At 63.2% G+C, this 27,349-nt stretch overlaps 1 protein-coding gene across 8 annotated transcripts in view; it reads left to right on the top strand.

Annotated features, from left to right (window-relative positions):
* Nucleotides 1-25,095, top strand: part of ITPR1 (inositol 1,4,5-trisphosphate receptor type 1) — a 189,111-nt gene extending 164,016 nt beyond the window's left edge. For 4 of the 8 annotated variants that reach the window (XM_080674777.1, XM_080674778.1, XM_080674782.1 and 1 more), the window contains 10 exons: nt 1,024-1,146; nt 2,601-2,776; nt 4,606-4,770; nt 6,427-6,622; nt 8,049-8,141; nt 9,258-9,397; nt 10,261-10,426; nt 12,643-12,803; nt 19,958-20,119; nt 23,837-25,093. In XM_080674777.1, coding sequence (XP_080530903.1) covers nt 1,024-1,146; nt 2,601-2,776; nt 4,606-4,770; nt 6,427-6,622; nt 8,049-8,141; nt 9,258-9,397; nt 10,261-10,426; nt 12,643-12,803; nt 19,958-20,119; nt 23,837-23,923 — 1,469 coding nt within the window. In that variant the 3' untranslated portion in view covers nt 23,924-25,093. Of the gene's footprint in view, nt 1-1,023; nt 1,147-2,600; nt 2,777-4,605; nt 4,771-6,426; nt 6,623-8,048; nt 8,142-9,257; nt 9,398-10,260; nt 10,427-12,642; nt 12,804-19,957; nt 20,120-23,836 lie in introns of all 8 variants that reach the window. The other 4 variants (XM_080674783.1, XM_080674784.1, XM_080674779.1 and 1 more) reach the window with 2 other exon arrangements.
* The last annotated feature ends 2,254 nt before the right edge of the window (nt 25,096-27,349 follow it).

Genomic DNA, 27,349 nt, shown 5'->3' on the forward strand with positions numbered 1-27,349 from the left:
GGGGCTGGACCCCCATCTGCCCCCTCACCTGCCCCCTCACCTGCCCGCTCGCCTGCCCGCTCACCTGCCCCCTCACCTGCCCCCTAACCTGCCCCTCACCTGCCCCCTAACCTGCCCGCTCGCCTGCCCGCTCACCTGTCCGCTCACCTGCCCCCTCGCCTGCCCCCTAACCTGCCCGCTCACCTGTCCGCTCACCTGCCCCCTCACCTGCCCCCTAACCTGCCCGCTCACCTGTCCGCTCACCTGCCCCCTCACCTGCCCGCTCACCTGCCCCCTCACCTGCCCCCTCACCTGCCCGCTCGCCTGCCCCCTCACCTGCCCGCTCGCCTGCCCCCTCACCTGCCCGCTCGCCTGCCCCCTCACCTGCCCGCTCGCCTGCCTCCTCACCTGCCCCCTCGCCTGCCCCCTAACCTGCCCGCTCGCCTGCCCCCTCACCTGCCCCCTCACCTGCCCCCTAACCTGCCCCCTCACCTGCCCCCTCACCTGCCCCCTCACCTGCCCCCTCACCTGCCCCCTAACCTGCCCCTCACCTGCCCCCTAGCCTGCCCGCTCGCCTGCCCCCTCGCCTGCCCCCTCGCCTGCCCCCTCACCTGCCCGCTCGCCTGCCCACTCACCTGCCCGCTCACCTGCCCCCTCACCTGCCTCCTCACCAGCCTCTCCACAGCCCAACCCGTGCAGTACTGGTGCCCTGTAAGGTGGAATGTGGGGGCTGAACCCCCATCTGCCCCCTCACCTGCCCACTCACCTGTCCCCCCACCTACCCTCCTCACCTGCCCCCCCCTCCACCTGCGTCTCCGGAAGGGCCAGTCCCTGAGCGCTTGATCACCGGGCCGCCACCCGGACCGAGAGGCCCACCTGGCTATACTGGCACCGTGCTGTACTGGCACCCTGTAAGATGGGGTGCGGGGGCTGCCCCCTCACCTGCGTCTCCGCAGCCCAGCCCATGCTGTACTGGTGCCCTGTAAGGGGGGGGCTGCCCGCCCACCTGCCCGCTCACCTGCCCCCTCACCCGCGTCTCCACAGCCCAGCCCGTGCTGTACTGGTGCGCCCGCAACATGTCCTTCTGGAGCAGCATCTCCTTCAACCTGGCCGTGCTCATGAACCTGCTCGTGGCCTTCTTCTACCCGTTCCGAGGCGTCCGGGGAGGTACCTGCCTTCGCGTTCACGGGGACCCCGGGGAGGCCGTGACCTGCACCCCGGCGCTGACCCCTGGAAGTACCCAGGCAGCACATGGGGTCGCAGGGACCCCCTCAGACAAGACGAGGTGTCCCTTTCCGCGGGTTTCGGTGGGGGTCACTGCCCTTGTTCACTGACGAGAGGGAGGGCACGTGCTGCCCCTGAGAGGAAGCGTGGCTCCTCCCTGTGTCTGTTGGGAAACTGTGTCAGAGAGGGTGAGACACGGGCCCGAGGCACACAGCGCGGCGGGAGGGCAGGGCCGCGGAGGGAGGGCAGAGCCGCGGAGGGAGGGCAGGGCCGCGGAGGGAGGGCAGAGCCGCGGAGGGAGGGCAGGGCCGCGGAGGGAGGGCAGGGCCGCGGAGGGAGGGCAGGGCCGCGGAGGGAGGGCAGAGCCGTGGAGGGAGGGCAGGGCCGCGGAGGGAGGGCAGGGCCGCGGAGGGAGGGCAGGGCCGCGAGGCAGGCTTCCCCACCCGGGCTCCTGGAGGGGATGGATGGCGGCGGCCTTCGCCCCCGGCCTCTCAGCGAAGGGGACGCGGGATGTGGCCGCATTTGAAACGGGCTCTTCAGGAGTGAGCGGGGCTGTGTTTTTAGCCACGTTGGCTCACGTTATGTAACCAGGCCGTCCCGCGGGGCTGCTCGGATGGCAGCAGACGCTGGCGATGTGGATGGCACCCCCTCCCCCCGAAGACCCCCATGCAGGCGGGGGATCTGCACCCCCCGTGTGCCTTCCATAGAAATTAGACGTTTAGGGTTCCCGTCGCCTTCCCTTGTGAAGTGTGACACAATCTGACTTTTCTTTCTTTTTTTGTTGTGTATCCTGAGGATACTTTTTCACTGATTTTTTTTTTTTTTAGAGAGAGAGCGGGAGAGGGGGGGAGACAGAGAGAGAGAAACATTGATGTGAGAGAGGCATATCGACTGGTTGCCTCCCATATGCACCCCAACAAAGGCCAGGGATCAAGCCTGCAACTGAGGTATATGCTTTTTACCGGAATCGAACCCAGGACCCTGCAGTCCACAGGTTGACGCTCTATCCACTGAGCCACACCAGCCAGTGCCGTTTTGTTTCTTGAACAAGCACGTGATGGGCGCCTGGAGGGTGCCGAGCGAGCGAGCACTAGAAAAGCTGAGAGAGAACAGCACCGGCTCCTGGGGCGACGGGTGGGGACGCTGCCCAAAGGGGTGACCTCCAAGCTGAGACCTAAGGGGGCCGGGAAAGGGGCAGGTCTCCCAGCGGAGGGAACACGAGTGAAGGTGTGGAGGGAAAACACGGGCGGGACGGGTCCTGTCTGGGCTGGGAATCGGTGCCGAGCGCTGGGGCCGTGAGGCCGGGGAGGTGGCGGGAGAAGGCACAGCGGAGCCTACGCCGCCTGTCCCTGCGCTCGCTGCGAGCAGCGCCCCGTGACCGCCCGCCTGTCTTGCAGGGACGCTGGAGCCGCACTGGTCGGGGCTGCTGTGGACGGCCATGCTCGTCTCGCTGGCCATCGTCATCGCGCTGCCCAAGCCCCACGGCATCCGGGCGCTGATCGCGTCCACGATCCTGCGGCTCATCTTCTCCGTGGGGCTGCAGCCCACGCTCTTCCTCCTGGGCGCCTTCAACGTGAGTCGGGCCCTCGCGCCACTGTCTGCGGGCGTGCGCCTCGGCACGCCTTCCTCTCTGGTCCTGGACCTGGGCCTGTGCTTGTGGTGCAGGGACGTAGCGCCGGGTCGGCTGGTAACACCACGGCGCCGGCGGGGCCCAGGTGGGCCTCTCGGTCCGGGGGGCGGCCCGGCGATCGCGCGCTCAGGGACGGGCCCTCCCGGGAGTCCAGCACAAAGGGCGGAGGTGCCGATCTGGTCACAGGTTTGCCGGGGCTGGAGATCCCAGCCAGTCAGCCCGGCGATCAGATAGAATCACGGCAACCCCCTCGGTGAGGCGCACGGAGCAGGAGAGGCGAGAGGAACAGCCACACTGGGCGCGGAGAGCGAGGTCGGGGGAGCATCGAGGTTTCCAAGTCGGGTGACAGTTGGGATTGCTGCCTCCGTGCAATGGAAGTGTGGGAGCCAGCTGCATGATGGGAGAACCTTAGGAGGCGGCGGCGGCGGGTGTGAGGTGGAAGATGAACTGGAGGGTTCCGGGCGGGCGAAAGGAGGAGAGTTGGCCTGGGAGGCACCGCCTTCTGGAGGTTTCCGCCCAAGCCTGTGCGGAAGCTGAGGTCACTTAGGAAGAGGGGCGTGAGATTGCAAAGCACGGTGGCTGGAGTAATTCCGTGCACCAGTAACTGTCCCCAGGGGCATGCAGGTGAGGGCAGCAGGGCCTGAGGAGCGGGAGCCGCTTCAAGCTGATGGCTCAGGCAAGGCGGCGGGATAGGTGTGTATCGGCACGTGGAGAGGCATGTGACGTGCAGGACGTGGCCCGGCACGGGTGACCACCTGGCCCCGCACGGGCGACCACCTGGCCCCGCACGGGTGACCACCTGGCACGATATGGGTGACCTGGCCCCGCACGGGTGACCTGGCCCCACACGGGTGACCACCTGGCACGATATGGGTGACCTGGCCCCGCACGGGTGACCCGGCCCTGAATGCCAGCATCAGGCCCTCGGGCCTCTTCCCGGGTCAGCATGTCCGGAGGCTGCTCCAGGTGATCCATCTCGGGTGGAAGAGGGTCGGCAGTCAAGTCCGCGTGGGAAACGCTGGGCGGGCTTTTCCCGCAGAACCCCTCGGGCCTTCGCCTGCGGCCTGGAAGTCCTCAGAGGCTCCGGGGACGCAGGACAGACGTCTCTCACGGTCCAGGCCAGGGGAAGGCACAGGGTGTCTACCGCAGTCCCAGGAAAGACCCCGATAGGTCCCGGGCTCCATCCGGTTCCTGCCTGTCGCTGGACCAGCCGTTGCTGCCGGGGTGCAGTCTTCTGATTGGCTGATGGAGCCCCGCCTGGCCCTCCAGGGCTGACACCGGGCCCGGGCGGCACCCCCAGAGGAAAGGGAAGACTTATTCCCAGAAGAGGAGGCAGGGATAGAACGCACCCCGAAGTCCCCTCCTTTGCTCTCCCTGTGAAGTTGGGAGCGATGGGACGCAGGAACTGCCTGTTCTTGTTAAGTTTCACTCCGTCCTGCCTCTGGGGGACGGTTTCAGGAAACGCTTCCCGTCCGCCGATCGCAGGGCGGCGTGTGACTCCGTCACGCAGGGCGTCAGAAACGATTCCCCTTGAGCCTCGTCATTTCCGTGTGTGCTCATGTCAGGTTTTGTCGCACACGGATGTCCCTTGGTCACATGGCACCGCCGTCATTTGGCGACCACGTCGCTTGGGATGGGCCTGAAAAGCGAAGTCACGAAATGACTTCGGCCCGCAGGGCGGCTCCCGTGGGTTTCGGGGGGCACTCGGTGGAAAAGGGGGCGGGGGGGGGAGGCACAGTCATGCTTCAGTGCCTGCCCCTCTCGCGCCCCAGGTCTGCAACAAGATCATCTTCCTGATGAGCTTCGTGGGCAACTGCGGCACGTTCACGCGGGGCTACCGCGCCATGGTGCTGGACGTGGAGTTCCTCTACCACCTGCTGTACCTGCTCATCTGCGCCCTCGGCCTCTTCGTGCACGAGTTCTTCTACAGCCTGCTGGTGAGCCCGCGGCCCGAGCGTCCGGCCCCTCCCGCCGGCCCTCCCGTCGGTGCCAGCCCTCCCCCGAGGGCATGTCCCCAGGGTCTTTAAAGGACGAGGGAGAGGGACAGAAATTGACATGAGAGAGACACAGCGATAGGTTGCCTCCCGCTCATGCCCTGACTGGGGCCGAGGATCAAACCTGCAACCCAGGTGCGTGCCCTTGACCGGGAATCGAACCCTCGACCCTTCAGTCTCGGGGCTGGTGCTCTAACCACTGAGCCAGACGGGCCAGGACACAGACCCGTCCTTCCTATTGTGATTGCTGAGCCTGCCCTAACGAGGCGGCAGCCTCTGTGCGCAGCGTTGGCGGGGTCTGGAGGAAGCCCCCCCTCGCCGGGGGCGGGGGGCAGGTCACACTGACATAGCAGATCCGTCGTTTAATTTTCATAACAGACGGTGCCCCCGACCCGGATCAGGAGGTGTTGCCCCTGTGTTTCTTTCTTTGTTTGTTTTAAATGTGTTTATTGATTTCAGAGAGGAAGGGAGAGGGAGAGAGAGAAACATCCATGATGAGAGAGAATCATTGACCAGCTGCCTCCTGCACGCCCCACACTGGGGATCGAGCCTGCAAACCGGGCTTGTGCCCTGACCGGGATGGAACCGTGACCTCCTGGTTCCTGGGTCTATGCTCAGCCACTGAGCCGGGCCGGCCGGGCTTTCATTCCTTGGACTCGGCCAGCACTTGCCACGGGGAATGGTTCTGAGACCCTCATCTCCTGAGAGGCCGGGGAAAGCAGGCCGTGACATGTGAGCAGGAGCCGTTCCCACAGTCCCAGGAGCCGTTCCCACAGTCCCAGGACCCCCAGCATATCAGTGGCTGTTTAAAGAGAAAAGGGAAGAAAAGATCCTGGCTCCGTCGGGCCTGGTTTTCCCGCAGTGAAGTGTGGGTGGTCGGCGGCGGCCTGCACGGGTTCCGATGGCCGTGTGTGATGTTAATGTTTCTGTAAACATGCCTGTGCCTGTGTGACTTCTTTCCAAACGCCACGAAGTGAAATCGCGTGTCCAGTTGGCGTCGGCAGGTAGTGGGGTGACTGGTGACTGACTGCTCTTCTCTGCTCTCCTGTGACGTCAGCGTGTTCCCCACGGGACACGTGTGACCTTCTGGTTAGGAGAACGCTTTTCCTCCCTGAAGCCCGGCGTGTCTGTGGCTTTAAAGTCGGAAGAGCTGTGGGTGGAAAGGTCACCCGTCTCCTCCGTGACGCGGGCCGGTGCTGGCCGCGTTCTCAGCCCAGACGGCGTGTCACCGTCTGGCGTCCCAAGTGGCTCTCACTTGCTGGGTGACCTTTGACCCACATCCACATTGCCTTCGGTACCTCCTAGGGGCCAAGGCCCTTCCTCGCTTCCTTTTAAGCGCCCTACTTGCCCCGCGTCCCCCCACCTCCCCCCCCCAGTCTCACTGGTACAGCCCTGAGCTCTATGCTCAGCACCTCGAGACTGAATGCACCCCGGGCACCGCTCTTGCTTCCTGCCCCCCTTCTCTGGTTACCTCCCCCGTTTTCACCGTCTCACCCTTCGCTGCGGAGACGGGCACGGGAGAAGAGCGGGTCACTGCCGGTGTGCGTCCCGTCCGGGGGCGCCCCACGAGCCCCCCACCCTCTCCTGTTTGTCCTGCAGCTCTTCGACCTGGTGTACAGAGAGGAGACCCTGCTCAATGTCATTAAGAGCGTCACCCGCAACGGGCGGTCCATCATCCTGACGGCGGTGCTGGCGCTGATCCTGGTCTACCTCTTCTCTATCGTGGGCTACCTCTTCTTCAAGGCCGACTTCCTGCTGGAGGTGGACCCGCTGCCCAACGACACCGTCCTCCCAGGTGGGCCGGGCTCTGCCATCGAGGGCGCCCCCCGATGGCCCCCCCCCCACCGAAGGGCACGGCGCCCCGAGCCGCGTGGGTGTCTCCCTGACACCGGGGCGGGAACCGGGAACACGGGCTGGTTCTCCTTGTATCCAAGGCGCGGTGTGGCCTCGCGGGGGCGCGGGGGGCGTGCCCGGAGCCTGCGCTGAGCTCACGCACGGCGATCCCATCTGCCGCTGGCCCGGCGTTTCCCTGGAAGACTGACCGTGACCTATTGGAGACATAGGCGTGCGCGTCCCTGACGTGGGAGGCCGCTTCCAGGACTCTCGGCCGCTGCGGCGCACGTGGGGACAGCCGTGCACGGAGGGGTGCTCACTGCGGAGCGAAATGGGGGGCCTCTGAGCTCCGGGCGTGTTGCGTTAGTGACAGTCACCCCCGGGGAGGCGGGGGACCCTGCAGGTGCGACGCATCCTTATGAACCCTCGCAGGACATGGTGGGAAATGGCAGAATGGCTACAGTAGCTCAGGCATGCTTTTTTTTTTTTTTTAATCCTCACCCGAGGTACGTTTTTCCATGGATTTTTTTTTTTTTAGAGAGCGGAATGGAGGGAGGATGGGTGGAGAGAGAGAAACATTGATGTGAGAGGGACACATCGATTGGTTGCCTCCCGCACCCGCCCCACCCCGGGCCGGGGATCAGACCTGCAACCAAGGTCCGTGCCCTTGGCCGAGAATGGACAGTGCTCTAACCACTGAGCAACCCGGCCAGCGCCAGGCATGCTTGTCTGTAAATTAAAAGTCCACATTTCTTGAAATATGGACGGCTGTACTCCAGCTGCTAGCGGTGGCTCCTGGGACGCCCTTACTTTTACCGCTGGCTTGTGCCATTTTCACCCACGGCAAGCGGAGAGGAGAGTCCAGTTCTGAGGATGAACGTGAAGATGGCGTACCTGAGTGGCTGGGGCTCTCTGCCCTCCATCCACATAGTGGACACACTCAGGGAGGTGCCACCCGTCTGGCATCCGGTCGCCAGGCGCCCGTGTCAGGGAGCCAGCCTGGATGGGTGAGGCAGAGCCAGGGGCCTTTCCCCCGGCCTCCAGGTGGACACGGAATGGCGTTTCCTCCAGCCCGCGGGGTCCGAGCCTCTCGGGTCCCACCTGGGTTTCCGCCGGTGCCCCTGCCAGGCCTGGTGCCGACGTGGTGTGAGCCTGGCCCGAGTCTGCGCGTGGGGCCGCGCGGGTCAGTCTTGGCCGTTGGCCTCTCCGGGGAGAGAGGTGCTGCCTGCGTGCGGATTCCCACGCCTCCAGGAGGGATGTCCTGGCCCCGCCCCGCTCAGGTCACCAAGCGGACGCGCCAGCGGCGTCCCCGCCTTGAACGGACGGGCAGGACTGCGGGGTGGCGTCTGCCGTGAGGTTGTGCATCACGGTGTCCTTCTCTCTCCCAGAAGCCGGCGAGAGCTTGGCCAGCGAGTTCCTGTTCTCGGACGTGTGCAGGGTGGGGGCTGGGGAGAACTGCTCCTCTCCTGCACCCCAGGAAGGTAGGACCCCATAGCCTGGAGCCCCACGTGAGTGCCAGGCCCCCCCAGAGGCGTAGCTGGTGCCGTGGCATTGAGTCAGATGAAAGCGGGGCTCTGCTCAGACGTGAGGCCGGTGGCTGAGGGGCAAGGCTGGGGGAGCCGAGGGAGACAGAGGGAAGAGAAGGCTCTGTGGGAAGGAAGGTCGGCTTCCTGGGTTCAGCCAGGACTTCCTGAGGGCCCACTGTCTGCCAGGGGCCGTTGTACTCTGAGATACAGTGACATGGGGGTGGGGGGGCAGGCCGGCAGGTGGGGGTCACCTGAGAGCGGCTAAACGCTGGGAATAAGGATGGAGCACAGAAGACAGGCACCCAGCCTCATAGTGCAGTGAGTATCACCAGGAAGTGACAGCTAAACCAAAACAGCGGACTACCCAGCGAAGGCGGGAGGGCAGGCATTCTGTGAGAGGGAGCAGCCCGTCGGAAGGCTTGGAAGTAGAATACGGCAGGTTTAGGGAGGGAGGGTTTATGAGGAAGAAGAATAGCAAGAAATGAAGCTGGCGAGGTTGGCAAAGGGTCAGATCACGAAAGGTCTTACATGTCCGGCTAAGGAGGTGACACTTCATCCCATGGATGACTGGGAGTTGTTGGAAGCGGAGCGATACGATGAGGTGTATGTTTCGGCAAGGCCGTCCCCTCTGTGGCTGAGAAAAGAGTGAAGGCAGAAAGGTCACTGCTCTTTTCCTCCGGAAAGCAGCGGACGGCCTCCAGCATGAAGCGGTTCAGTCAGAGGAGCCGCTCTGGCATGCTGCCAGGGGTAGCCCCTACGCCCGCAGTGCGGAGCCTGGCGGCCTCGCCCTCAGCTGAGAGGAGAGAGGCTGTGGCTCAGGTTAGGAGCAGCTTCTCTGAGGTCAGATGCCTGCTCAGCGCTGGGGCTGCCGTTTACCCCTGAGAAGGAGGGGAGTGTTCAGATTCCGAGGCGGGAGGGCAGGTCTGGCCTGGCTCCTCCAGGAGGGCTGGCTGGAGAAGGGAGCGGGGGGCAGGGATGAAAACGGAAGTGCCCAGACTTCAGCCTTTCAGAAGGCGGTGCATGGCGCTCGGGCCTTCACGTCCTTCTCTCCCGCTCTGTCTGCGTTCACAGCCCTGCTCCCGGCCGAGGAGCCCGAGCAGGACAAGGAGCACACGTGCGAGACGCTGCTGATGTGCATCGTCACCGTGCTGAGCCACGGGCTGCGGAGCGGCGGCGGCGTGGGCGACGTGCTCAGGAAGCCGTCCAAAGAGGTGGCTGCGTCCCCAGGGGGCCAGGGGGCGGGGCTGCAGCACAGACAGAAGCCACGCAGGCAGCCTGGGAGCGGGGACGCACAGACGGGCAGGGCCAGCTCCTGGGGGCACCTTCCTCTCCATCGGACACGCCGACACCGTGCGAGGGGCCGGTCCCGTCACCCCTGAGTGACCATGTCCTCAGTTGGGTCTGGCCACCTGGACACGTTTCCACAACCCCGGGCTCCCAGGAAGCTCCCTGCCCGTGCGGTCCCAGGGCACTCGGAGAATTCACAATTTATTGATTTTATTTATTTTTTTAAAATATATTTTCATTGATTTCAGAGAGGAAGGGAGAGGGAGAGAGAAACATCAGTGAAGAGATTGAGAATCATGGATCGGCTGCCTCCTGCACGCCCCACACTGGGGATCGAGCCCGTAAGCTGGGCATGTGCCCGTGACCAGAATTGAACCCGGGAATCTTCGGTCCACAGGCCGACGCTCTATCCACTGAGCCACACTGGCCAGAGTGCACAACTTAGACACGGGGTATGCAAAGAGATGCAGTGGTGACCTTTTCTAAAAAATATTTTTATTGATTTCAGAGAAGAAGGGGGAGGGAGAGAGAGAAACATTAATCATGAGAGAGAATCATTGAACAGCTGCCTCCTGCGCGCCCCACACCGGGGATTGAGCCCTGACGGGGAATCGAACCATGACCTCCTGGTTCATAGGTCAACGCTCAACGAAGTGGTGGCTTTCTTAATGTTTGACATCCCTTTTAAGTTCTGCTCAACGGGTGATGGGGGGGGCAGAGTGCCCCCGGTGTTGAGAGGGGACTGCGGAGCGGAGGTGGGGCCGGCCTGACCACGCCCTCCTTCCAGGAGCCCCTGTTCGCCGCCCGCGTCATCTACGACCTGCTGTTCTTCTTCATGGTCATCATCATCGTGCTGAACCTCATCTTCGGGGTCATCATCGACACCTTCGCCGACCTGAGGAGCGAGAAGCAGAAGAAGGAGGAGATCCTCAAGACCACGTGCTTCATCTGCGGTGAGCGCGGCTCCGAGGGGCCCTGCCGGCCTCTTCCCGGGCCGTTGCAGCGGGGCCGCGTGTGAGCGGGGCTGCAGGGAGGACTTGAAATGCGTGCATCTCGGGGTCTTGTCGCTGGGGCGCCCCTCAGCCCTGAGATTAGGATGGAGCCCGTGCCCAGCTCCAGGCTACAGGGTGTCACTGTGATGGTGTCGGGGCCTCACGGCAGGGAGAGCCCCCGTCCGGCAACGCCTGCCGGGGGCTCAGTGCCGGGGGCTCAGTGCCGGGGCCTCAGTGCCGGGGGCCTCAGTGCCGGGGGCATCAGTGCCGGGGCCTCAGTGCCGGGGGCCTCAGTGCCGGGGGCTCAGAGCCGGGGGCTCAGTGCCGGGGGCCTCAGTGCCGGGGGCTCAGTGCCGGGGGCTCAGAGCCTGGGCGCGGGAGTCAGACCGGCTCTAAGCGATGTCCCGCCCCCACTAGCACGTCCTCGCTGTAGTCAGGCCGCATCTCTGAGCCGAGTGGCTCCCTGTGACCTGGGTGCAGCGACATGAACCCCTCCGCCTCAGGTGGCACTCAGGGGAGCTGGCTCAGGTGCCACCCAGGCCAGGACCACACGGTGCAGGTGACAGTACTGAAGGTCCCGGGAGAGCGTGTGGGCACCACAGCCATCTCGGTGACCGCAGGACGTCCACGTAAACTAGCCGTGTGGGACCAGGACGTCCACATAAACTAGCCGTGTGGGACCAGGACGTCCATGTAAATTAGCCGTGTGGGGCCAGGACGTCCATGTAAACTAGCCGTGTGGGGCCAGGACGTCCATGTAAACTAGCCGTGTGGGGCCAGGACTTCCACGTAAACTAGCCGTGTGGGACCAGGACGTCCATGTAAATTAGCCGTGTGGGGCCAGGACGTCCACGTAAACTAGCCGTGTGGGGCCAGGACGTCCACGTAAACTAGCCGTGTGGGGCCAGGACGTCCACGTAAACTAGCCGTGTGGGGCCAGGACGTCCACGTAAACTAGCCGTGTGGGACCAGGACGTCCATGTAAACTAGCCGTGTGGGACCAGGACGTCCACGTAAACTAGCCGTGTGGGGCCAGGACGTCCATGTAAACTAGCCGTGTGGGACCAGGACGTCCACGTAAACTAGCCGTGTGGGGCCAGGACGTCCATGGAACTGAACCAGCCGTGCCGGCCCGAGAGCTGAGGAGCCCTTTCAGGGTTACTCATGATGCAGTTACTGAAGACTGTATACGTTTCCTACTGGTCCGTAAGCCCCAAAATGAGCATTTTTCCATTTAAAAACTTAAAGATGCTGCTTCCTTTAAAATAGTTTAATGCATTCCCTTTGACATAATTTCCAGAATTACAGAAATGCCCTAAGAATAATACAGACTTCCTATACACGAGGCCCTGGCCGGGTCGCTCAGTTGGTTTGACATCATCCACACCAAGGCTGCAGATTCGATCCCTATAGAGACGGGTGTGGAGCCCCGCCCCACTGTGGACAGACAGGCCGACAGGGCCCAGGAGCCCCGCCCCCCTGTGGACAGACAGGCCGACAGGGCCCAGGGGCCCCGCCCTCCTGTGGACAGACAGGCCGACAGGGCCCAGGAGCCCGCCCTCCTGTGGACAGACAGGCTGACAGGGCCCAGGAGCCCCGCCCCCCTGTGGACAGACAGGCCGACAGGGCCCAGGAGCCCCGCCCCCCTGTGGACAGACAGGCTGACAGGGCCCAGGACCCCCGCCCCCCTGTGGACAGACAGGGCCCAGGAGCCCCGCCCCCCTGTGGACAGACAGGGCCCAGGAGCCCCGCCCCCCTGTGGACAGACAGGCTGACAGGGCCCAGGAGCCCCGCCCCCCTGTGGACAGACAGGCTGACAGGGCCCAGGACCCCCGCCCCCCTGTGGACAGACAGGCTGACAGGGCCCAGGACCCCTGCCCCCCTGTGGACAGACAGGGCCCAGGAGCCCCGCCCCCCTGTGGACAGACAGGCTGACAGGGCCCAGGACCCCCGCCCCCCTGTGGACAGACAGGGCCCAGGAGCCCCGCCCCCCTGTGGACAGACAGGGCCCAGGAGCCCCGCCCCCCTGTGGACAGACAGGGCCCAGGAGCCCCGCCCTCCTGTGGACAGACAGGCCGACAGGGCCCAGGACCCCCGCCCTCCCGTGGACAGACAGGCCGACAGGGCCCAGGTGCCCCGCCTGGGCTGCTCACGGGCCGCCCTCCCGCCCTCTGCAGGCTTGGAAAGGGACAAGTTTGACAACAAGACGGTCACCTTCGAGGAGCACATCAAGGAGGAGCACAACATGTGGCACTACCTGTGCTTCATCGTCCTGGTGAAGGTGAAGGACTCCACGGAGTACACCGGCCCCGAGAGCTACGTGGCCGAGATGATCCAGGTGAGCGGCCCGGGTCCGCGCACACCACGGCCTCTGCGCCCGCCCAGCCCCGGTCCTGGACGGGCCGTGCGTCCCCACTTTACAGGAGGGAACACTGAGGCTCGGGGAGATGAGCGCACGGCCACCTGACGGCCGGGGCTTTAATGAGGCGCCAGCTCTGCGCTCGGCCTCCCTTCCCGGTCACGGATGTTTTAGTGTATTTTCTTTCTTTTGTGTTTTTTGCCTTCACTAAGAGCTGGTCTCTGAGAGGTGCCTTTTGAAAATGATCGCCCGGCATAGTCCAGCATGACTGGATCCTGTTTGGACCAGCCCAGCCTTTCTGGGGACCACATGGTGGAGGGACCGAGTCCCCAGTTAACCTCTGGCTGCTGGGGAGCGTGGCCGCCGTGTCCCGGAGGGGACACTGCCACAGGCCTTCCGAGCGCTGTTCTCAGGCAGGGCGCGTGGAGGCACCACGTGGGTGCCAGGCAGCTGTCCTTGGTGGCCACGTCGGGGGAGAGTGGGGTGTGCACATTAATGGGGAAAGACAGTTCCCCAGAACCACGGCCCGACTTGGGCATCCACGCCCAGGTGACTCATCGCATGGGTGTAGCTCCCTGAGGGTCACGCACTGAGCCTCCCATCCATCATCCTGTAGCCTGGCGCTGGCTGTTCCCACGGCCACGGCAGACAGCGCTCTCCCCCCCTCCTCCCCCTCCCTCCCTCTCCCTCCCTCCCTCTTTGCCTCCCCCCCCACACACACACACAGCTCCCTCCCAGGATCCCCGGTGCTCCCTCCTGTGTTTGTCACCTGCCCCCTGCAGAACCAAGTTGTCAGGGACAAGGAAGCAAAGTGGTGGTGGCGGCCCAGGCCACAGGTCCTGGCGCAGCCCCCGGGATGCTCTGGGGGGTAGTGGGGTGCTCTGGGGGGTAGCAGGGTGCTCTGGGGGGTAGCGGGATGCTCTGGGGGGGTAGTGGGGTGCTCTGGGGGGTAGTGGGGTGCTTTCCTTCACACGGGGGGTGGGGGCGGGGAGTCAGGAGCCCGCACGCCTGGAAAAAGCTGTGCTGAGACCCGTGTCAGTTCGGGTCAGAAAAGCCCTTTTGCCTGCAAACAGCTCCCGGTACGTTTTCCAGGCAAATCAGTCCCTGAGCAGGTGCTGCCCTGCGCAGCCCCGGAGGAGCTGAGAAGCTTCGAGCAGCCGGCCTCTGGCCCGCCTCGCTATCTGTGTTTGATAAGACGGAAGCACAGCCAGGAAACTGTGCTAACGAGGGCAAAGGTCAGAATGGGAACCCAAAACCAACATGTCACGACCTCTGTTTAGCGGGGGAGCCGCTGGGTCTTGCACCTTTGACCCCAGCGGGCGAGAGCCTGGCGCTGTCAGGTCTGCAGGCGGCACTTTGCAGAGTGGCCGCGGCCCGAGGGGCTCCGGGAGGCTGGGCGGCTCAGGGCCCGCGTGCAGGGCTCCTTGGGGTCACAGGAAAGCGAGGCCCGCGTGCAGGGCGGGGAGGGCGGCAGAGGCAGCGTGAGGAGGGCGTGAACGTAATTGCTCACACAGCAAGGGGGGGCCCAGCAGACAGGACCTCAGGGTGTGCACCGAGCCCCCCTCTCCTGTCACCTGCCCTGTCTGCTTCACCCCGGGCAGGCGGCGGCTTTGATGCGGGGCGTGGGACCCTCAGCTCGGCAGATGGGCGGTGACGGTGATGACGGGCTGGGCTTCACCCTGGAACCCGAGGGGCTGCCTCTCAGTTCCCGGGAGGGAGACGTCGTGTGGGTGGGGCTCTCTCGGCCCTCCTGCCCACCCTGGGCGGCTCCCCCCCTACCCTCCCCCCCACCGCCGCCGTATGCTCGGGGCCCCAAAAGCCCTCTGCCCTCTGCCACGACTCCCAGAATGCACCGGGGCAGGGTTCAAGAACACAGGCCAGGGGGGGGCAAGGGGGGACTTGGCAGGTGCCCAACGGCTGGAAGCAGCTCGGCAGTGTCGCGCCGCCTCCCCCACGGCCTGCCCGCCCGTGCACTGGAGCTGCTCGCTGTCCAGGCAGCAGCAGGGAGAACCCCCGCCCAGGCTCCCCGCACACTCTGCCCTGGTCCCGGGTCCCGAGGGTGCGAGGTCACCCTCCCCGCGCACTTCCCAGGGGCCTCCCTCTGTGGTCCCTCGCCCGCACCTCCCGCTCCTGCCTCCGAGTGACCCCCAGTCGGACCCGTGGAGGGCTGGGCGTGTCACAGACAGTGTCACAGAGAGAGTGTCTGCAGAGGGCCAGTCTCCCAAGGAGCCGACCCCCGAGGCAGGGCAGGCGACGGTGGCCCCCAGGTGGTCCCTGGGCTGTGCACAATATGACGGTCGGGAAGGCGGGGTTCACAGCCAGACATCTCCCCCCTGAGCCTGTCCAAGGGCGTGACCTCTGCCCGCCTCCTGCTCCTTCCCGAGTGCAGACCCCACGGGCCGCCCTCCGTGCCCCCACCCCACGCCCCGGGCCCCACCCCACACCCTGGCCCCACGGAGGCTCCTGGGCCTCCACACCGTTGTGGCCTCTGCTCTAACTGGTGGCGTCTCTCGGAGCCAGGCCGCCATGCCTGTGCCCTGGGTGTGTGGCCCGTGAGCGGCCGGGACAGGCGGCCGTCCCTGGCCCGGGTGGGACTAGGTGTGGAGTACGTGCTCGGGACGCTGTAACGTGTCTCCTTAGACCGAAGCCCGGCGCGTCTCCGGGGCGGGAGGACGGGGGAGGCGCTGGTTCAGGCGGAGCCCTTGGTCTCCGACGGTCACACACGGCCGGGCTCTCGGTTCTGTTCTGCGGAGCCAGCGAGCGGCCACGGCCTCTCCCGCCTGGAGCTCCCGCCCACAGAGCAGCTCCTGCGTGGGGGGGGCTCGTGGGCCAAGCCGGTCCGTGGCGGGGGCAGGGGTGCAGTGTGGGAGGCAACCAGGCGCTCTCTCCCACATCCATGTTTCTCTCCTGTCCTCCCTCTCCTTCCTCCCCTTCACTCTAAAAACCAGTGTGAAAACATGCTCCAGGGAGGACTTCAGAAGGAAGGCAGGCAGGCATGGGCCATGCTGAACCCTGGGCACCGGGGGTGGCTGTCAGCCGAGACACCGTGCAGGGAGGTTGCTACTGTAGCAAGAGCGTGAGCCAGCGGAGGGCGAGCAGCCTGGCTCCGCCTCGGGGCGCGGTGGCTGTGAGGAAGGTCCCTGGGGCAAGCACCCCGAGAGGCAGGAAGCCGGGGCCCACTGGTCTCCATCAGGCGTCCCCAGCAGCCGGCCCGCTCTCATCTGCTCTGGTCGCCAGCCCCACCTGCCTCTCCTCTGTGCCCTCCTGCGTCCTCCCCGGGGGGGCACCTGGGACCAGCCGTGCTGCTCAGCGGTAAACGCTGCCTTCTCCCAGCCCCTGGGCCCGGAACCTGCCACCTGAGCCCCGAGTGACTTGGGCGGCGGCTCGGCAGCCAGCTTCTCGGAGGGATTTCATCAGAGCCGGGTGCGGCCCTCCCTCCGCAGCCTCGCTGCTCGGTATCGTCCAGGAACAGCTGTGAACTGGCCTGGGGCGGACGGGCGGCCCTCCCAGCAGCTGGAGGTTACGTAACGTGGCTGCCGGGGAATGTCCTTCCGGCCCACGAGCCGCCCCGCCAGCGAGACGGGAGCAGCTGCGCTGGAGAAAGTGTCTGGAGCCGCGCCCGAGGGAGGACAGGGCTGCCCGGGACGCGGTGCCCGGCCGCAGGCCGACGCCCGGCAGCTCTGCCACTGGGGCTGGGGCACCGCCTTCCTGCCTCGCGGGGTGCTTGCCTCGGGGACCTTCCGCACAGCCACCGAGCCCCGAGGCAGAGCCAGGCTGCTCACCCTCCAGCAAGCAGGAGGGGCCAGGACTCGAATCCTGGGTCCTGCCCGCTCCTGCCTGCTCCTGCCCCCTTCCTGCTCCCTCCTGCCCCCTCCTGCCCCCTCCTGCCCCTCCTGCCCCCGGGCGGTGTCCTTCCTGCCAACACTGTCGTTAGGGCTGCCATGAACATGCACCCTCGACCTGCGGGGATCACGGGTGGGGTTTGGGGGCTGGCCAACAAATCCCAGGGGTGGGGACCTTTTTTATTCTTAATTAGTAGACTATTTTACGGCAGTTTTAGGTTTGCAGACAAACGGGGCAGAAAGTGCAGACTTCCCGTATTCCCTCCCGCCGGTTCCCTTAGTGACAGTTTGTGTCCCTGTGGGTATTTGTTACAACGGACGAGGCCACGTAGATACATTGTGACTAGCTGAAGCCACAGTTCACCTTCGGGCTCACCCCAGCGGTGTAGCGACAGGGTCAGCACTGCCGCTGGGGAGGACGCAGGAGGTCACGGAGGGGAGGAAGGGGGGCCGGCAACCTCAGCAGAACGAGGCGGGGCCAGCCCACGAGGGATCCCCTCTCTCCCACCGCCCTGGACACCCTCTGTGCCCGGCCTCCCCACCCCCCCCCACCCCCCATCTTCTCCCTGTGTCCGGAGTCTGATTCAGTGCTTTGGTTTTTCGCTAAATGCATGACCAACACTATAAATGGTGGTGCCGAGCCACTGCCCGCGGCGCGTGATCCGGTCACGGTTTCTCACCCGGAGCGGAGAGGCTGGCTCCGGTGTTGCCCTTGGCTGTGGTCTCGGAAGAGGGGGTGAAGGGGCCTCTGCCTGCCGTGGAGATAGCCTCACTGGCACACCAGGCAGGTGACTTCAGCCTGCGCTCCCCGCGCCGCCTGTGGGAGTTAAGGATGGCCTTGGACCCTCCCCCGCCTCTGCGGGCCTTTCCAGGGGTTGGGGCGCACGGGAGGCCCAGCATCTGTCCTGGTCCCGCCGCCCTCCCCTCACTCCCTCCCCTAGGCACCCGGGCACCCAGAGAAGCCCCCTTGTCACCCGCTTAGTGAGATGAGCAGTCGGTTGCCATCTGAGTTGACAGCCTTGCCCACTGGGTCTTCCCAGCGCCCTCTCTCCACAGCAGGGAGCCCGCAGCCCACCCTCCCAGCGCCCTCTCTCCACGGCAGGGAGCCCGCAGCCCACCCTCCCGGCGCCCTCTCTCCACGGCACCCTTTGCCCCTCAAGCTCTCCGTCCCCTAGCCTGACTGTAGAAGAACAAGAGGCTCAGCGCCCATGCGGGTGTTTACGTGGTGAACAGAACTGCACCTGAGACCATCTCCCAGTGACTGGTCACCTCCTCTCAGAACAGCCCTGCACGGGCCTGGGAGAGGACCCGCTTCCCAGAATGATGAGCCCTTCACACAACCCATTCCCTCTCCCCCCTCCCCCTTCCCTCCCCCGCCCTCCCTCTCTCCCCTTCCCTCCTCTCCCTCCCTCTCCCTCCGCCTCTCCCCCCTCCCTTCCTCTCTGTCTCTTTGACACACACACCCTCCTCTCTCTCTCCCCCCTCCCTCCCCCTTCCCCCTCTCACCCCCCCCCCTTTCCAGTCAAGGACAAGCGGAGAGGTTGTGCCGCCCCCGCGTCTGAGGCCTCGGCGTTTGCTCTGTGGGGACTTTTCCAGCTTTACCTAGAAGAGAGCTCACCAGAGCCTGGCGCTGTGGTCAGCCAGCTTCCGGCTGCGGCTGCGGTCGCCTTGTGCTCTGACACAGGAAGTGGCTGTGCCGGGAACCGCCGGCCGGACTGCAGGCCGGGCAGACGGTGCCTAATGACATTGGTATGCGCGGTGCCACAGCCAGGCGGCCGGGGATGCACTGGGGCGGCCAGACCCGGCGACACATGCTCGGGGGACCCAGAGCCGCCCGACCCCACCCGCCGACCACACACACACCCCGGGATGAGTTCACGTATAAACAGTGTCTCGGTGGAACATGACTTTCCCAAAAATGCAGCCGAGGCCGAGACCCAGACGGTTTTGATCTTGAACAGACGTGAAGGCGGGATTCTGCCGACGGCTACAGGCCCCGGGCCTGGCTGCTGGGGCCGTGGGCGCAGGCGGCCGGGTCGTTAGCCGAGACAAGCGGGCGTGTCGTGCCCGTCCGAGCTGAAGAGACAGCGAGCGGGTGCGGTGGTCTCTGCCATGCACTCGGCACAGGGTGGGCTCCACACGGTCACCCGAGACTAGGGCTCCATGCAAAGGGGTCCTGGGGTTCAGAGCGGTCTTGGGGTACAGAGGGGTCCTGGAGTTCGGAGGGATCCTGGGGTTCAGAGGGGTCCTGGGGTCAGAGCCACAAGGAATTGACAGGCAGTTTGACCAGAATTGCTCATTTTTCTTTTAAAATACATTTTTATTGATTTCAGAGAGGAAGGGAGAGGGAGAGAGAGAGAGAAACATCAGTGATGAGATACAATCATGGATCGGCTGCCTTCTGCATGCCCCCACTGGGGATTGAACCCACAACCCAGATATGTGCCCTTGACTGGCATCAAACCCAGGACCCCTCAGTCCGCTGGCCGATGGCCTAGCCACTGAGCCAAACCGGCCAGGGCAGGAAATGCTCCTTGGTTCTAACTCCCAGATGCTGCGTGGGAGTTGAGATCCGGCTTGCAGCCCCGGGACACACCCAGGGCCTCAGGTTGGGAACCGCCCGCAGGGCAGGGGCCGGCGGTGCCGCAGTTGGGCTGCGTGTGTGGTTTGGGGTAAGGCCCCCAGCTCTGCATTAGGTATTAAGGTTGGAAACAGGCAAAGGGGGACCTCGATGGTCGCCACGGGCAGACCTGCCTGTGCGGAAGGAAGGGGATGGCCCACGGCTTGTGTCTAGAATGTGGCAAGGAGGCCATTTCTTTGAGATCTTGGGTTTTCTCTCTAAAACCCGATTCCGCTTCCTGGGATGAGTGTCAGTTGGGGAGACAAGAAGGCCCGGGTTGTGGTGTGACGGCTGCGACAGCAAGTGCACAGGTGCCACTGCGCGGGCAGCTGAGCTGCAGGTTCGGTGCGTTTCACCAGAGTTACACTCAACACTCAGCAGCCTGTGACCTGCAGAGGTCGGTGCCCAGGGCAGCGCTCCTGTTTGCAGGTCGGGAATCCTGCTGAAAAGCCGGCTCTCCCCCGGGCTTCACTTGAAAGAATTCTAGGGATTAAGGGAGTTCCATTTATTCCGCGAAGAGGGTACTTACGACGTGGTTTTCAAAACGACCCGCATCCGCCCGTTCTGCGGCACCGAGCGAGCCTCGCGCGAGGGGACCGGGACCCCGGTGCTGCGTGGCCTCCCGGTCTCGCCTCCTGGAGGTGACCCCTCTCTATGCCATGTGATTCTAGGAGAGAAACCTCGACTGGTTCCCCCGGATGAGAGCCATGTCCCTGGTCAGCAGCGACTCGGAGGGCGAGCAGAACGAGCTGCGGAACCTGCAGGAGAAGCTCGAGTCCACCATGAGGCTGGTCTCCAACCTCTCGGGCCAGCTGTCCGAGCTCAAGGACCAGGTGAGGGAGAGGCGTCTGCCTGTGCGCACACGCACACCCGCACACCACACACACGCACGCGCGCGCACACACACACACACACACACGCACGCGCACACACACAAATGTGATGAGGGCACTCTGTGCCCTGGGGCGCGGAGTAGAAAGGGGCGGAGCACAGAGGTCAGACGCTCAGCCCACCGTGCCCACCACTGCCCTTTGAGGGTCAGGCCTGTGGCCATCCCTTCAGTGCCCCGAGGACGAGGCCCTCACATGACAGTGAGCCCGAACAGGAGCCTGCGGCCTGTGGGGGCTGCCGCAGGGAACTCTTCCTGGACACACAGCAGACTCGGCCGTTTCCGGTCCTCCCTCCCGGCCCTCACATGTCCTCACTCCTCATCCAGGACACTTAAGTGCAGCCCAGGGGTAGGTCTGGGGCTGCATGTGAGCCACCATCCGGGTTCCCTCGTTGCCCAGGTCCCTAATCCCTGCTGAGTGGCTGCAGGGTCCAGGCATGGGCCAGGGCCGAGGAGGGACAGTGCGCCCGATGGCCATGCCTGTCGCTGCTGCCCCAGGGCTCAGGGTCTGCAGACGGGCGCCAGCTCTGCCCAGATCAGCGCTTTGCCCCCAAGGCGGGGAGGGCAGGCCCTCTGGCCGCCTGAGGCTGCACTGGGCCCTGGGTGTGGGCAGCCCGGCCTCACCTTCCTGTGAGGGTGCACCAGAGGCTGCAGGCGCGCAGGCTGGCCCAGGGCGCTCCAGGCCGGCGTGGTCGGGCGCTGTGGGTGCTTTTGTGTTCCCTTGTTCTGTCTTTCGTGGCGGACAGACAGGGCTGTACCCTGATTGCCGTTCATGGCTGTTTCAATGCTTCATCCTTTTTTTGAAAAGAGCCTTAAGGTTTCAGAACTGCCGTCACGCACCCAAACACTGGGAGGCAAACGTGGCCATTTGGCACAGCTGAGCGTAGTGCGGCGGGAACCTGTCAGATCCGGGTGGGTGGCTCCTGGTGGGTGGCGTTAGCGTCTGTGCGGCGTGAACGGCTTGGTCCCGCCCTTTCTGAGTTGCTGTTGGGAAGGTGGCCGTTGGAGGTCTCCCCGAAGCCCTCGCCTGTGAGTGAATTGGAAATGGAACTATTTTTGCCCTGGCTGGTTTGGCTCAGTGGATAGAGCATCAGCCTGCAGACTGAAGGGTCCCGGCTACGATTCTGGTCAAGGGCACGTACCTCGGTTGCAGGCTCCTCCCTGGCCTGGGCCCTGGTCAGGGCTCATGTGGGAGGCAACCAATCGATGGTTCTCTCTCCCCCCTCCAGCTCCCTTCCTTACACTCTCTCTAGCCCAGTGGTTGGCAAACTCATTAGTCCACAGAGCCAAATAGCAACAGTACGACGATTGAAATTCCTTTGGAGAGCCAAATTTTTTAAACTTAAACTTTTTCTAACGCCACTTCTTCAAAATAGACTCACCCAGGCCGTGGTATTTTGTGGAAGAGCCACACTCAAAGGGCCAAAGAGCCGCATGTGGCTCGTGAGCCGCAGTTTGCCGACCACTGCTCTAGCAATAGAAAAAAATATTCTCACGTGACAATTAAGCAAAAGTAAATCAATATTTAAAAAAAGAAGTTGAACTGTTTTTTTCTTGGAAGGCCACAAAGAAGCAGGAGGAGAGCAGCAGTCTATGGTCAGGGGCTCGATCCGCTCCACCTGCCTCCATCTTAAAGGGCCCGGGCTGTGGGCATTTCCAGCGCAGCTGCACTTCATTGGGGAAATGGCTTCTTTCAGGAGGACTCGGAGGCAGCTTCCTTTGCTCTGAGGCAGACCTTTAATGCAGAGGAGGCGAGCGTCTGGCCCTGCCAAGGCACAAGGGGGGGAGGGAAGGTCTGACCGCGCAGAGCAGGCTGGTTTTTAAGGGGACGGTCTGTGTGGCCTGAGAATGCTGGTGTAGACAGCCACGTGGTCCCGGGAGAGAAAGGCCCCCTACCCCCACTTTAACGCATTTGAGGATCAACTTCGGGAGAAGAGCCGAGTTTGGACCTTGGTGTCTGAGGCTCACAGGCACCTCACATGGTTCGGTGTAGAGCCCTGCGTGTGGCCACCATGGCTGCCGGCTCCTCGTGGCCACCGCGTGGGCCCTGCCCTCCGAAGGGGAAACTCCCAATTGAGAGACACAGCCACCAACGACTAGCGAGCAAGGGCCTCTGAGGTGTTTTTAAAGGCGATGAGAGAATCCATTCACTGGCGAGAGCTGGAGATGCAGAAGTTGCTTCATCACTCAGCTATTTTTCCGGTCTGGTCAGCACCCAGCATAACGGACAAGGCTTGGTTTAAAGCGTTCCTGTTGCCGACGGGGACCGTTTGCTCGGCACAGCAGTGTGAGGCCAGGCCAGGCGAGGCAGCGCGTCGGGGATGCAGGCAGAAGCCTGGGTGGGGGCCGCTGTTCCTGCTCTGCCAAGAACCGCGGCTCAGAACTGCTGTTCCGAGAGCTGGCGATGCCAATCGCCCAAGGTGTGGGCACCGAGTGTGATCCCGGGCACCGTTTACCCCACGGCTGGCGCTGGCTCCCTCGCCTCACACTGGTGTGCGGAGCAAACGACCCTCGTTGGCAACAGTCACGATTTAAGCCAGGACAGCCGCCCTGTTTGCCCCGCGTGGAGGGCACTGTCCTGACACTTCCCTGCGGCTCCTCCCTCACCTGGGGAGCCTTCGGGGCCGCGGGGCGTCCCGTGCAGTCCTTTATGGAAGCCGCCTTTTCGGAAATCCTGACTCCCGGGAAAACGTCTCTTTTAAGTCGTAGCAGAAGGCGTTTCCCAGGAGCCTAAGAATAGGACTCGGATTGAAAACTGCTGTTTTCTATAAGGAAAGGGCCCCGCTTTGTTTCCTCGGGATATTTTGTACCAAAAACGAGTCCAAGCAAAAGCCAAGGTTTAAGCATCGACCACGTAACAGGCACTGTCCTATGAAATGCCCACGCACCCTCCCGCCGTCCGGTGACAGGACTCACCTCTGACTGTGTGGAGGGAGAAACTGAGGCAACATCAAACCACAGGGAACAGGTCTGATTCCAAAGCCCACATGCCTTTCCCTGCTCCGCCCCAATTCCTCGGACATGAGGAAGCGGAGACCACGTTAGCTAACGAGCATTTCACACATGAGCCGTCTCATCTTCATGGACTTAGCCGCCCGCATCCAGCCCAGGGCTGGGACCAACGGGGCTGAGACAAATGTCAGTTAATGAAGTATGTCCCGAAACACCGGGGCGGACCAAGACACCCACCCACGGGAGAACCGGGGGCGGGGGGGGGGGGGGGGGCGGGCAGGCGGGTGCTAGGACTGCCTCTGGCTCTGCGTGGGAGCGAGGACCGGGAGCCTCCAGGCCTGGGGCCGGACACGCGCTCTGCTAGTTCGCTGGGCGTTGCTGTGGCAGGAAGCGCCCGCCTCCCAGGGAGCCTGGACGCCGCCGGGAGGTGGATTTGGGAAGCGTCCGAGCGCCCGAGCCTTTCCTGTCTGTCGTTTCTTTGGGCAAGGGCCGCGGGCGATGCTTCCGAGCGTCCCGCGCAGGCTGGTCCCAGAATTCCCCACCTGCGGGCGGGTCCTTTTTGAAGCCGCCTGCGTGTGTGAGAGATACAGTCTGTGTAGAAAGTGGGTTTCAGTACAAACCATAACCACAGAGGTAAACCTACGGTTCGCCGTAGGAGCTGACGCACAGGAAGCGTCTGGGCTGATGAGGAAACTTTCTGACTTTCCAGATGACAGAACAGAGGAAGCAGAAGCAGCGGATCGGCCTCCTGGGACACCCTCCGCACATGAACGCCAACCCCCAGCAGCCCGCATGAGCGCTGGCGCGGCCCGAGTCGCCCTCCTGATCGCAGGGTGGGGGCGGCGCGTCCCCACTCGCCCACCGCGGCTCCGGCTGCGCCAAGGCGTCTGTAAATACTCCGTTTATACTGGATGTACATGATCGCCACTCCAGAGGTTGGATGTATGTATTGTAATTAGAATTGGCACGGTGACCTTTCATTTGTGCCAAAAAATATTAAAAATGCCTTTTTTGGAAAGGACTACAGAAAGCACCTGATTTGCACTTGAACCAGAGTATAGATTTAAAGCTATAGGACATGTATTTTGTATTTAAATCTAGAATAGCCAGTATTTATGTTTTTTATAAACTGTGCAATACGGATTACGCGATCACAATGGCTCTGTAGCCCCCAGTGTCTTTGAAGCTGGCGTGTTAATACGATGTGATAAATGTCTAATGATGCTGCTGCCAAAATATAGTGCTGGTGCGCGCAGGCCCGGGCGGCCGTGCCACGGAGGCTCCTGTGGTGACACCGTTGGCCGTCGCCCGTGGCGTCGGCGCGTGTCTTAGAGAGACAGCGCCCCAAGCCTCCGAAGCGGCAAGTCCGCCTTCATTTTAAGAGGAGCAACTTTAGCTTCAACGATCCTTTTAAGCTTCCAAATGGATCGTTTAAACTCTCTCTCTGCCTAAGAGCTAAACTAGAGGCTCAGACGTTAGCTTGTGAAGTTAATAGACTTTCTTAAAGGGGTAAACGCATCCTGCTGGCCAATCGCTGTCCGCTCCCGGTGAGTGTCGGTGTCGCGCTATAGAACACGCCATCGCTGGCCTCTAAGTATCTAGTCCAACAGCAGGTGGTTTTTCCTGCCTCCGAACCAACGTGCCGCGGGAGCTGCGAGGGGTTCCCATACGACCCAGAGGTGAAGTGGGCTCGCCCCGTTAGAACCCCGCGGTGAACACTGACATGTTCTTGTGAAAGAGCCACGTTTGGGTTTTATTTCTTTGTCACGTGAATTCTTCTGCGGATGGATGGAGAGTGTGAGAGGAAACTTGCATATCTGTTGCTGAGTTTTGTACCTGGATCTCATTTTATAAGAGACTCTCTCTGCAAAAAAGTTTTAAAAATGTGTTGAAAGCAGAGTTCCAACAAGTGAAGTCTGTAAATGCCTGTGTGAGGATAAATATTTAATAAACGATGCAGACCATGGCGTGGCTGGCTGGTGGCTTCCTTCGGCGCGGCGCGGCGGCAGCTGCTCCGGTTATGTTTTGGGGCCGATTTAAAGTACAGCCGGTTGGTGACCGGGTGAGTTCACAGCCACTTACCCGCCGTGCAGACGCTGCGGTGAGCGCAGTGACCGCCGCCAGGCGTCCCAGGCCCTCGCACGCGCTGGACCTCGAGGTGGCTGTCCTTCGTGGCCGCGGGCGGCCAGGGGCCTGCGAGCCTGAGGGTCTTACAGAGCTCCCGCCCCCTCCAAGGGGGACCTGCCCTCGCGCAGGCCGGGCTCGGCTCGTGGGGCTCGCCTCGCCCCTCCCCCTGGGCTTTGCCATTTCATTCTTTAAACATCAGTCAGTGTCCTGGGCTCGTGACCAAGTTCATGCCCCTTCCCCGTGGCTCTCGGTCCTGCAGTTCCCACGGCTGTTCTTCTGGAAACGACGGCTGACCCGCTGCCGGGAGGCTGCCCTGCGCCCGGTGTAGACGCCGCGGGACATAAACGTGCGGCAGGCGCTGGTGTAAATGTGGGCGCTGCCACGGCCCGGCCTCTGCAGCCACCACACGCAGCGCCAGCGCCAGGGACTCACCCAGCTCTTCCCAGGGAGCTAGGAGTCCGCTCCTCAGGAACCGGGTGACGGCCCGACCCCTGCCGCTGTGGGCATGCACCACGCCTGCGGCGGCGCCGACCCCACAGCAGGGCGAGCCCATCCCTTTGCTGGCGGGGGGCACTGCCTTTGTGAGTTGCGCAGCGAGGCCAGGGCAGTGAGGCGAGGCCTGTGGTTACTTTAAGGCGCATCATGAGACATGCACCTGAGCTCTGCGGAGACGGGAATGCAGAAAGATGAGCTACAAAAGGGGCACCTACACACAGAAGCGAGGTTGGTTTGGCTGAAATAATGCTTTTACAGGTTTTGAAAAACAAAACGTGCTTGAAAGGCGGCCTAAGTGCTAGGTGACCAGCAGAGTCAGCTTTAAGACAGGGATCGGGGCAGAAGACTCCTCCTGACGGCTCCGGAGACCAGCTCTGTCGCCAGCCACCGAGCAGAGGGAACCGTGGGTGTGGAGGCCGAGGCACTGGCCTGGCCCGGGCTCGGAATGAGTGCCTCCTGCTCCCGCCTCCCTCCCAGCGAAGGGCGCACCTCCCAGGCTCCCAGGTCCTCTCCTCCCAGCCCTGCGGCCACACTGCTGGCCTGGCGTTCCCAGCCCTTCCCTCGGGATCTACCCTGAAAGGACTGGCTGAGGACTCTGTCAAGACCAAACACTCTGGCAGAGAAACGCTCCTAAAATCTGTTTTACGAGCAAATCTCACTGCGTTTGTGAAAGCAGAGCTTCCCCCACGCGGAGGCGGCTCCGTCCCCGCGGAAACCCGCGTGGAGATGCTGACGAGCAAGCCCGCTCCCTCTTCCTTCTGCGCATCATTTGTTAACAAGCGCCTCGAAGGCTGGAAATCCCCACGAAGACTTCGATTTTACAGAAAGTACCCAAAATTCCACCACTTTTGCATCACAAAGGACTTGTTAGTTTTGAGTAAAATGCTGTGTGGTTTTTGTGGGTGGCTGCCGCTCAGGGCCGCCAGGCCTCCCCGGGTATCTGCAGGGCCGCTGTGATGCCAGTACAAACGGAGCCGATGGCGGTTATCCCGGCAAACATTTCCCCGGAGCTGCCTGCGCTGAGCAACCCTCACCTGCAGGCTCGCTGGGGGCGCAGCTGGCGGTCAAACCCACCCCGTGAGGAAGCCAAAGGCAGGTCCACTCAGAGCTCCAGACTGGGGACCTCCAGCTGCTCGCATTTTCAGCCCCTTTGATAAAACAAATTCTAGCTTACCGTGCATTACATTTAAAGAAACAAGAGCCCGGCCGGCGCGGCTCCGGGATTGAGCATTGACCTAGGAACCAGGAGGTCACAGTTCGATTCCCCGTCAGGGCACAGGCCCAGGTTGCAGGCTCGATCCCCAGTGTGGGGTGTGCAGGAGGCAGCCGATCCATGATACTCTCTCATCATGGATGTTTCTATCTCTCTCTCCCTCTCCCTTCCTCTCTGAAATCAATAAAAATATATTTTTTAAAAAATAATTAAAAAGAAAAACATGACCCGAGAGACTGGCGATCCCGAGAATGCTGTAGGTCATGACAAGCCTGGAGAGAGAAGCGAGGTCCCCCCACCACAGAGGAAGCCTGCGGGGCGGGAGGAAACCCCCAGGTGAGTTCTGAGCAGCAGCGCGAGTCCCACAGAACAAAGTGCGTGCGCGCA

Source organism: Plecotus auritus, assembly GCF_963455305.1.
Source record: "Plecotus auritus genome assembly, chromosome: 6".
Lineage (NCBI taxonomy): Eukaryota > Metazoa > Chordata > Mammalia > Chiroptera > Vespertilionidae > Plecotus > Plecotus auritus.